The 11,624-nt window shown below is 45.8% G+C and overlaps 1 protein-coding gene across 1 annotated transcript; it reads right to left on the reverse strand.

Annotated features, from left to right (window-relative positions):
- Positions 1 to 642: 642 nt before the first annotated feature.
- znf296 (zinc finger protein 296) lies at positions 643 to 11,342 on the reverse strand. The gene is made up of 3 exons (XM_042415371.1): positions 10,718 to 11,342; positions 8,009 to 8,359; positions 643 to 4,306 (listed from the first exon to the last, which is right to left on the reverse strand). The coding sequence occupies exons 1-3, from the start codon at positions 10,767 to 10,769 to the stop codon at positions 2,529 to 2,531; spliced, it is 2,181 nt and encodes a 726-aa protein (XP_042271305.1). The 5' UTR covers positions 10,770 to 11,342; the 3' UTR covers positions 643 to 2,528.
- Positions 11,343 to 11,624: the final 282 nt, after the last annotated feature.

Consider the following 11,624-nt stretch of genomic DNA (forward strand, 5'->3'; position numbering starts at 1 on the left):
GGGGGGGGGTGGGGTTAAGGCTAGAGATGCTGGTGCAGAGGTTTTTATGCCCTTAAAAATGGAGTCAGCAATTATCCCAACCCCTTGACACTCCCCACCCACCCTGCTCTGCCTCCTAACATGCCCACAAACAATAACCAAACTGCCTTCCCTCCCTCAATTTAGTATCCTGAGAAATCTTTGTCGCCCCGTGTCCCATCGTCACAGCTCTCTGCACCCATTTCACAACCTGCAAGATGATTGACACCGACTCAAATATAACAACACACACACATATATACACACACATACACACACACACACCCCACTGGAATTACATTACAGTGTTTCAAGACAAAGCCAGTAACATCACAAGGATGTAAACAAGGAGTGAGGGTCCCTAATCCAAACACTCACATTAAAAATTAATAACTCAGCGCTGACTGTGGTCCTCAGAGAAACGACCCACACTGACTAAGACAACATCCTGGTGAGAAAAGACACTTAAAAATAGTTTCAAAAGCTTTGTTGTGGGTCCCAATCTGCAGGCCAGAATAAGAAAAAAAAAAAAAAAGAAAAAAAGTATAAAAATGCATGAAAAAGCAACCACAAGCAGAAACAGACACAAGCAGGAGGGGAAAAAAAACTCCACAATGCAAAATATTTCACCTCAATTCTTTATTGAGGCTCCTCATGACAAGATCAATTACAAAATGGTGTCAAGTTTACAAAGACAGCAGAGCGATATAGCTTCACAATAGCCAGTGTTAAGCAAAGGAGACGATCAGCAAAGTGGAGGGCATGTAACAGTGACAGGCAGTTAATAATAATAATAATAATAATAATAATAATAATATAACAATAGTGACGGCAACAGCAAGAATATATGTACAAAATATTATCCCTGAACAGTTACACTGCACTCATTCATACAACACAGAAGAATTTGTTTTTTCCTCAAAAAGTGTCCCTGACATGAAGCAGAAATCCAATATGTAACACAGTCATCACAGTAGTCACAAAAGAGTCAGCAGCGCTCTACTTGACGTCTCTGTCCCGTTTATATATGTTAAACGAACAGATTTCCTCATGTTCATCTCGAGTTTCTGAACTTAAATCCTCATCGTTGACACATGATGACACCCGTCAGAAGCACAGACACGCCAATTATGACCAGCGAAGTCATGCTTTGGACACAAGATCACAGGACAAAGGGTTCAAGTAGAAGTGTCACCAGTGGATTTTTTTTCCCTACACACACACGCACGCACGCACGCACGCACACACACACACACACACACACACACACACACACAAACTTGCTCACCCAAGTGCTCGTTTGGCAACTCCACCAATCCACAACTACTACTACACCTCGCAACCCTGTCGTTCAACAGACTTTTTTCAGTTACACAATCACCAACATGCAGCATTCATAAATAAGGAATAATTCAAAACACAGGTGACAAAAAACAAAACAAACAAAAAAAAAAAAACAGAACAGTTTTAAATGGCTACAAAACATGCATGAGCTTCAAGCAGTCCGGCACTTTACAAATGTAAACAATGGAAAAGGGAAGTTACCATCACAATAAGTACAAATAGAGAAAAATAATACACACCCGTTTCACATGTAGGTAAAATTGTTTTTTTATGCATAGAAACTAATAATGGAAAACATCAGTAGATGAGACTTTAAAGTCTCATTATTCACATTTATAAAATTAGAAAAAAAAACAAAACAAAGAAAATCATCCGTACATACTGTCACAAAGTCAGGAGCACAACCTTGTGAGGCCCCATGAGCCCTGTAAACATTATGTTAAGTGACAAGTGTTGTGACAACCAAGCGCCTTTAAAAAGAGGAGTTTGAGAAACTCCAGGCAGACAGTGTTTGGATTCATTTCCCCCCCTTGTGTCTGTCCAAACATCTTTAGTCTTTAAAAGGTCTTCTCAAAAGAAAACCAGCAACAGCTAGGTAGCACAATATGACCTCTTTCCATCTGCCAGTGCTGATGCTGAAAATATATTAACATCATTCTATTGCTAAGATTTTTTTTTATTATTATTTAACATAATCGCTTCTCTTTGTTATCTGACAGTTAATATCGGTCTTCACCTGTCCAGTGGGTCACCAGAGAGATAAATCACTCGTCTTTTGCATCCTGCAGTGCAACATGGTGATCAGTTTCCTGTGTCGGTGTGGACTGTGGCGGTTCACTTCCTGTTCAAGAGCTCTGGTAATCTCCCTGTTGAATGTCATGGCCTTGTTTTGCTCTGTGGTTTAAACTACTGCAGGCACTTAGTTTTAACCGGCAGCTTTGCATACAATCGTGAACAATGTGACTGGCTGCTGGGTGCCTCAGTGCTGGCAGAGGACGGGACTGCCTGCTGCTTTCTACAGTTCTGCTGCAGCTTCTTCTTTAAATTCCAGTTTAACTTGACTGTCAGTTCAATAGTGGGACAAGTTTTTTTTTGTTAATTTGAAGGGTGATTAAATCCTATACAGTGCTATTTTAAATGTCAACAACAGTGAATGACAACCGCTCTCACGGTGCAGAAGTCAAAGCTATGCCCACTTCTGCGCTGCCCTCAGGTGGGAGGTCGCCCTCGATGGCTGGACTCCCTCTGTTCTCCACATACTCATCTTGGCTCTGCCCTTCCTTCACCTCCATAATTTTCACCTCATCACTCTTGCTCCCCGTTTCCATCTGATCCAAACTGGCTTCATCCTCCTCCATTTTCACCACTACTGCTTCTTCTTCAGCCTTTATTGCGACCTGATTGTCGGCGGCGCTCGTCTGCGCGTACGCTCCTACGCTGGCGTGGCTCAAGCCGTGAACTTTCTTCAGGTGCTTCTCCAGGGTGGCATATACAGTAAAGGGTACCGCACACAGCTGGCACAAAAAGGGAGCTTTGGCTCCTTGGGCACCGTGGGTCTTCATGTGGCGCGTTAATTTTGAACTCTGAGCGCAGGCGTAGTTGCAGAGGCCGCAACGGTAAGGTCGTTCACCTGTGTGGCTGCGGCGGTGCACAGTCAGGTTGCTGCTGTTGCGGAACTGTTTACCACAGAACTCACAGGCTTCGTCTTTCTTCTTCCTACCCGCTGAATTAGTAGTGGTGTTATTATTGTTTCCTCCACTGCTGACGCCTCCTCCTACACTCCTCCGCTCAGTCTCTCTCTGCCACTCCTGCAAAGCCTCGCTGACCTTAACTGAGCTCCACTCCTTCTCCCTCTCCATGATCTCTCCTCTTTCGTTCTCCCACTCTCCCACTCCTCGCACCCTGTCGCCCATCTCAGGCCGTTTCGGTGTACAGTTCCCACTAGCAATACCGCTCTCACCACTTCCCCCTGTCTCTCCGCTCTCGAGTGAGCCTTCAGAGGGGCTGGCACAAGGTGAGGTGTGCTGGGGCTCCCCCTGCCCCTCTGCTTCCTCCTCCCCTCCCTCTCTCTGGCGCTGGTACAGCCTTAGCAGCTCCCTGTCTGCCGGTCTAACCTGTGAGGTCAGCAGCATCAGGCCTGAAGCTAAGGAGGGGTGTTTGGGCAGGGTCAGGTCCAGCTCGGAGGGGGCCTGGGCTCTCACGTCTGCACTAACCATCCCCTTTCCCATGATTGCAGCTGGCTGCATTTGAAACCTCCCTCTCATCCCCTGCCTCCCTACATCCTCCTCCATGACGACCATCTCCAATGACTCGTATCCACTCCCTCCACCTCCAGCCTCCCTGTGATGACTCCTTATGTGACGGGCCAGCTGGCCGCTCTGGGTGAAGGCTTGCCCGCACACTCCACAGTGATAGGGGCTCTCGCAGGCGTGAGTCCGGCGGTGGGCGGACAGAGCGCGCAGAGATTGGAAGTTCATGTCACACAGCTCACAGTGGAAGTCAGCCTGGAGGCCACCAGTTTGAGGAAAGGGAGAAGCGGCTGGTGGAGAAGAGGATGGAGACAGCACCAGGCCTCCAGGAAAGCCGCTGCTGGTGTTATTATTCCCCTCGGCAAGCTCCCTGAGCCGCACTGAGAAGTTCAGAGCCTGCAGGTTACTGGAGGAGGAGGTGGTGTGTGTCTGACGGGAGCGACCGAGGCGCAGGGCCGAGGGCTGGAAGGCAGAGGCAAGCGCTTGGCCAAGGTGACGCGGGTCCAGAGTGGCTGCAGCAGGTTTGTGCTCTTTAAGACCTCCTCTTTCTCCTCCTCTCATGTCTATGTCATCCTCCTCGTCCTCTTGGTAGATGCTGAAGGAGTGTATGTGCTGAGCGTGCTGTAAGAGCACCCATGCAGATGGAAACACGCCTTCACACTGCTGGCAGGTAAAATAGGAGGGCTCGCCAGGCACTGGAAGACAAAGATAGACAAAATAAATAAATTGTGTAAAATATTACGTTGGTCTTTTGAAATGACTTCACTTGAGACAAATTTAGGTAACTTAAACCTGCAATAACTGATTTTTTTTTTTGACAACTTCACAATCTGTAAACACAAAACTGACGTATTGTCACCATAAGAAGTTGACTTACTAGGAAACATTTTCCTTTTTACATGTATAGCAGATATGGAGACACATCAGGATTCATTTGGAGTTGTGTTTCTGGTCACCTGATGAATGCAAGTCCAATATTCACTCTCCTTTTATATCTATTTGGTCGCCACCAGCTCCTGAGGTAAATATCTGACTCTTTAGCTGCTAAATGCTCCACTATGTTCACTAGCTAGTCGCCAAATGTGTCTGTACAGTGGGTGTATGACTGGATGTATTGCTGCAGACAACTCACAAAATTAGAACAATGAGAACCAAAATGAAAGTTGTGGGATGAACTTTTAAAGACAATGAGTTAAAGGACACTACAAAGCTCCAGACTGCAGAGTCAGGTGATTCACTCCGTGGATTTTCACTGTGAATGACCCCTCTCACATACAAGCACATGACTATCGGCACGATAAAGGTCAAATCTAACAGGAGAATAGTTCAGGTAGATTGACATTCAATCAAATGATTGTACGGTGAAGAAAAGGCCAAATGATGCAAAAATAAGACCTAGATAAGAATAGGAAGAACAGAATGATTAAAAAGTGAGTGCAAGGGGCTCAAAAAGAGAGTAATGATAGTCGGACTCAAAGAAGAAGAGAGTGATGGAGCTCCAGAAGCTGAAAGGCCAACAGAGAGGAGAACAGTGTTACATCTGGAGATATTTTTATATGTGGATAGCTTTGTCTCCTAACCGAGAGTCACTCTCCAATTAAGCTGCAAATTGCTAATTAGCAGAACGTAGAAAACGAACGCTTTATGCAAATCAGGCACTGACTCAGCCTGCTTGACAAATGAGGCCTTTCTGCATAAATCAAAATTGGAGAGAAGATCCCCAAATTGAGGGGAAAAACAGTTCTTTTTTTCCTCTTTTTTGGAGAGGTTCAAAGCCGACTCTGGTATAAGCCTCTTTCATGTTTCCTCAAGTCAAATCCTTCTGTATTTTACTGGAGGGGGGAGGAGAGTAAAGATGAAAAAGAGAGCAACTGTTTCTTTCTCTTTTTCCTCCTCTCCCGCCCTCTCTCTGTCTGGAGACGAGAGGAGCTGTGGTGTTCATGTCCTTTAACCTAGCCTGAGGAGAAACCCAGGAGAAGTTGAGATACTTCTTTTAAAAATAGGGTGAAGAGTGAGAGCAAGAAAAAAAAAGAGAGAGAGATAGGTAGGTCAGGGCTCAGGAGATAAAAAGAAAATGAGATAAAAAGATTATAATGTAGTACGGGGGGCCAAGAGACACCACGAAAATATGTCACCCCTTTGGATTGTACTTGAGACCCATCCTCCAACACCCGGCTCTCCTCACCCCTCCGCCCCCAAACCCCTCCAAATCTTTCCCTGAGGGGGGGGCTTTTGTCTCGTGGTCCTGGAGTGAAACACAATACCCAGCCGGTTTCTCTTTCCTTCGCTCTCTCCCCTCTCACTTGCTTTTTTTTTTTTTTGTAAGGATTCCCATTTGGCCCGGGGTAGCACTTGAATATTAAGCAGAAGCAATAACTACTAATTAAAAATGCAGATTGGCTGGGAGCACTAACGAGCAGCAGGCAGAATCTCTTTTCCCTTGGGAGGCAGAGGGAGGAGAAAAGAGAGGGGAGGGAGGGAAGGAGGGGGGGCTAGAAATTGAATGAGGGCAAACGAAAGTGTGTTGAAGATGGGGGGAAGAAATAAGGAGGAGAGGGGGGGGTTTGGAGATGAGGAAAAAAAAAAACAAACAAGGAGAATAAATAAAAAGGAATGAGACAGATGCACGCGGCTCTTCAGTAATCCATCCCACTCTACCCCCTTTCTCCTCAGTCCTTGCCGTTTCTCTCATGAATACAGAGAAATAGACGGAGGACCTGTCTGTTGTGGGATAACTGCTCTTTCACTTTCAGTCATCTCATGCAGCTTCAGATGTTCAGTTTCCCTCCCACAAAAGAGCTTGCTACTCAAGTGAAACAAGACTTCCTATTACTTAAAGGCCAATAACTGTCCTTTTGCTACTTAAACATGCAAGAACTCAAACTTTATGTCACAACTCATAATTCAACCGTAATAATCTAAGGAGGTAAAAACACTAAAAGCTGGGTAAAATTACAATTATGAACTCCACAACAAATGCAACCTACATTCGCTAATAAAACTTTAATCCAAACTTATCCACTTTTGCATTATTTACAGGCTGTCATGCTCTTTCCCTCTCGCGCCGTACACGTGTTAGGTTTGTTGTATAATCCTGCAGGCACCAAATTACCAAACTCATTGGTTCTGACTGTAAGTGAGAGACAGAGATGAAAAACAGACTGAAATAGAAAAACAAGAGAGGTTGTGGACAAACGGAAACGATGCGTGCACCAGTCCCCTGAGCGTTACACAAAGGAAGGAACTGCTAACGTGTGTGTAAATGACAGAGAGGGTTTCAAAATGTGCAAAGGGCACTCATACCTACTGCCAGTGTGTAGCAAGATGCCATGTCCATTTGCAGTCGTTTGCAACATCCTACATGCTCCTTTTTCACTTACAGCATGACCTTCAAATACATTTGACCTTTGCAGGGGAAAACATAATAACTCCTCTCTGTCTCAAAACACATTGTTAGCCACTGGACATGAAATTTCTCAAAAATGATTTTAATGAGAATTCATGAATTGCTGATTGAGTTTTGATGGGTCTGACCCCCACCGTGACATATTATATTTGGCACAACCATCACAGTGTCCGCAGCCACACAAAAACAGCTGTGGAAGAGGCGTGAAGAAAAAGACCTTTCGGAAAATCAGCGCTAATGTATGAAATTTGGGCAGAATGAGAAAAGAGAGATGACTCAAGACACAGAAAATATAAAAAACGAGAAGAAGAAGAGGGAGAAAAGTGAGAAGGAGAAGCATAAGATGAAGAAAAAGGAGGAGAGTCCCAGGAGCTCAGGTGGCTCGGCCCGGGGCAGAACAGTGGGAGATGGCAGAGGAGCTGCACATGATGCAACGTCCTCCATTACAGTGTCATGACAGCGAGGAGTGCTGCACGAACAGCCTTACATCCACCCCTCTGACCGTTTCACACTGCAGTGCACGGCTACAACCATCAAACCGTTTACTAAAAGAAACTGGAGGCCTTAAAAAAAAAAAAAAAACAACACCGAAACACACTTCACACTTTTGGTTTTTACAGGATGTGGCATCAGTCTCTGTTGTCCAGGGCACAGTGGATGACAGAAGTAGAAACATGTTTACCTGGCCACTCTACCTCAGAGACTGACAGTCAGGGAGATGGGAAGGAGCTCAGGTGCTCAGTGCAGAGCCCTTGGGGACCTTTGGTGCCCTCCGAACGCTCCTGACGCCTATCCTTTCCACACAATTAGCCTGTGCGTCACTAACTCACGCAGGTCTGCTAATGGCAACGGCTAGCTAATGAGCTGGACTTGGGAAAGGGGGGGGCCGTTGTTAAAAGAAGAGGGCGGTTGAAAAAAAATACATAAAACAAAACAAAAAACAGAGTCACTAATTAACAACCTGCCTTCTTCTGCTTCCTCAAGCACTCACCTGCTTTGCAGAGCTCCGCCTTCACCTTCATGCCGGGCTCCGCCCCCCAGACGCTGTCCCTGACCGCCCCTCTCCTCAGCTCGATGAACCCCGGCCCCAGCTCAGAGCAGGTGACATGCTGCTGTGCTCGGTTGGCAGGTGAGGGGGGCGTGGCGCTGGCGTTAGGGGCTTGGTGTTGGGACCGGCAGCCGCCCTGTTTGTGCTGGATGAACGCCAGGATGTGGGCGAGTGGGAAGGCCCGGCTGCACTGGCCACAGGTCAGAAGGTCACGGCCCTCGTCAGCAGCTTGGACCTGTGGAGCGGGAGGATGGTCCTCTGGTGTACCGGTGCCATCCGCTGTATCGGTGGCATCTGAGAAACAGGACAGGCAGGAGATGAGAGAGAGTGGATGGGAAAAATAAAAATACAGAGATTATTTTTTAACATTTAAATGTGAAAGTGATATGCAAAACAAAAACAAAATGGGATTTAAGCACCATTGCAGCTTAGTATTGAAAACAAAAGGGGAAATAAAGAAGAATTTATCCCATTTCATTCAAAATTTTTCACCCTTGTCTTTCTGTAGTCAAAGGCTGTAAATCATCTTTCCATGGAGTGTAGAAAGTTCACAGTTTCTATAAAAAGGTCAATAATAAGTTGAGTTTTTTTGAGGCCATAAAGATCTTCAGGAGCTAAATATCACTTTTCAACAACCCCCTTCAGGCATTTCTCCAAAATACAGAGAACAGAGAGAGAAATAAACAGCAATGCTGGAGTATTCTTGACATTAAACATCCCAGTTTGTCCCAAAAAGGCTGCATATATGGACAATACCAAAATATGTGGGCATGATCTGCCAGCGCTAATCCACATTTACTGGGTCCCAGTAAATGTGGATTACTGCTTAGGCAGTTTTTGACTGCGCTCATACAAATTAACAGCCAAAAAGGTCTGCATAAAAGTGGCACAAGTGCTGTTAGACCTCAGTAGAACGACAAACAGGCGTGGTGATTGACAGTGCTGGTTTCAGTTGTAAGCTCTAAACCAATGAGACCAATCTGCTCAGCCAATGCTGACCACTTCCTTGAACCAACCCAAAACAGATGTTGCTCGTTCTGACTGAAGCTGCAGAGAGGAGCCCAACTGTCCATCTCATCTGTAACCTCAACCTCCAACTAGTGTGACAGCTACTACGTGCTGACAGTTGAAATGATTGATTTAAAAACATGCAACCTTGTGACCGAGGTTTCCACCTTTCACTCACAATTACAACTTGCCCTGCCAGCCACAAGCAGCGGGAGTTTCTCAACAGGAAGTGGATTGCAATAAAAGAAAAAAAAAATGACTGAAGGTGTTTGTGATAAGAGCCCCTGGGTTTTTTTGTGTGTGCACAACCGTTTACAGGACAACTCATCTGATTCAGCGTTAACAAACCTGACGAATCTCATGTGGTTTGCAGCCAGCACTTTGAAATGCATGCAGCAGAGGAGGACCAGTGTGCAACACAAAGCTGCCTCCAGCTTAAAGCAAACCTCTTTAGAGTCTGAGTAAACTTTGGGTATTTCTTATCATCTCAGCTCAGGCAGGTAGGGCTCTTGAGAAGGAGGAGGAGGAGGAGGGGTCAGTAGACTATTGCTCAACGCGGTCATGGGCACACCTTGATGCCTGGACTGGATCCACCTGCCCGGGCTAGGCCGGCTACAGGATACAGGACAGGTACAGACAGTACAGTCTGAAGTTGGATCTCGCCAGTTGTTACTCAAAAATGTCACCTTTCCTGTTTCAGGGCTGCGCTGTTTGTGCAGACTTGCAAGGCGCGGTCTCTCTCTCTCTCTCTCTCTCTCTCTCTCTCTCTCTCTCTCTCTCTCTCACACACACACACACACACACACACACACACACACGGTTGAGTCAGGGCCTGTGGTCACACCAGACACGCACCACTGGTCTCCAGTAGAGAACTGTAAAAAACAAATGGAGTTCAAGTTTCTGTCTTATTTCCTTCAAAACATAACGTGTGTTTTTCTTTGCATCGGTGACTTTTATGTTTGAACAATCTGAATGAGATCAAAGCAAAGTGACATATAATCTATTGAGAGTGTCATTTAATTGGCCAGTAATTAAAAACTCAATCATGATATATATGACGCAGGCTGGATCCAGTTTCTTCGCTTTTAACAGGTGCTGTTTCCCAAAAAGCGAAGAAGGGGAGGGGGAGAAACTGTCCCAGTCAAGACAGAAACCGACTGTGAAGAAACTTGATCATCGTCTAACCTGGAAATATTAATCATCGTGTTCGGACCTGTAGCCTCTGAGAACAGCGTGCCAATAAACCGGTCCTTCCTCTATGAAAACAACTGCAGCAACAATGCACAGCAGGACAAACACGACGATAGAAAATACGAGCCCCTTATTTAAATATTTGCGCATGAAGTCCACATAAGAAATTAAAAACACAACCGTATTGGCTTGATTAAGGTCAATGCAAACATCGTGGAGATACTTTAAATCCTCTTGAAAAGGCGGTTTTTCAATACCTGGAATAAATTAAACATTCGTTCATCATCTGGCCATTAATCTGTGTAACGCGGTGCCAACGCGCATCCAAAACCATGCGCGCAACTGACAATAAAGCCAAAACTGTGACCTGAATTTCTTTTAGTTGATCTTAAGAAACATCTTCAACAGTTTCAACATGTCCACACATCGTTGCTCTCCCCTCCTGCTTACCTTGAATTGCACTCAGGTGCTGCGGTCTGCTTCCAAGTTTGCGTCTGGACATCGCGTCGAGCGTTCCGCGTTTGGCACCTTTCTGGGTCCCAAACAGCAAACCCTCCCAAACCAAGCAAAAAAAAAAAAAAAATCCCTCCAGCTGCTCCTTCTCCGATAAGTTGACCGAAAGCCGAGCGACGGGGGACAGACAGACTGATAAGAGTGGCTGGCCTCTTTCTCTCTCTGCCCGGACTCGCACTGATCACTGAAGGCGGCGTTCAAGTTCACGCTTCTTCCCCCGCAGCGAGCGGAGGGCAAAAGGGGGCATGGGCGACTGTAGGCACCGCCCGCCCCCGCGCCGCTCCGACGACCCTGACCCCGCCCCTCCTCGGCTAGTAACACAGTCCATAAACACGCACTTGTGTCACATTAAAGCTCTTTCTCTTTTACGCACCACTCTTTCCTGGTTTTCACAAAGCGTCTATAGTTCCTCCTCAGCGGCTCCGAGCAACTACCTCACTGGTTTCCCACAGGTGTCTCCAAAACTAAACCAAAGCAGAGCAACATTCAGTTCTCCTTTCTTCCCCCTCCTTGTTCATCAGCTGTGACTGCTGCACAGACATAAACATACAACTAAAAGAAAATTACCACTAAAGTTTACGGATTGTCTGTCAAGCTGGGACATCAGCGGCTGTAAAACTAAGACTTGTCGCCACCTACTGGTAGAAATAACGAGCTGCAGCCCCGTTTGAACCTCAGGGTGAACTACCGAGTTATTACATGAAATGAGGTGTTTCTATAAGGGCTTATATTTCTGGATGTAGTATTTTGTGATCAACATTTTATTAAATATTTAAGGTATGTGGATCAAACACAGCGCCAAAATACTTCCACTAAAATCCACTTTACTGAAGAAACCTGTGTC

The sequence above is a fragment of the Thunnus maccoyii genome, chromosome 6 (genome assembly GCF_910596095.1).
Source record: "Thunnus maccoyii chromosome 6, fThuMac1.1, whole genome shotgun sequence".
In the NCBI taxonomy this organism is placed as follows: Eukaryota; Metazoa; Chordata; class Actinopteri; order Scombriformes; family Scombridae; genus Thunnus; species Thunnus maccoyii.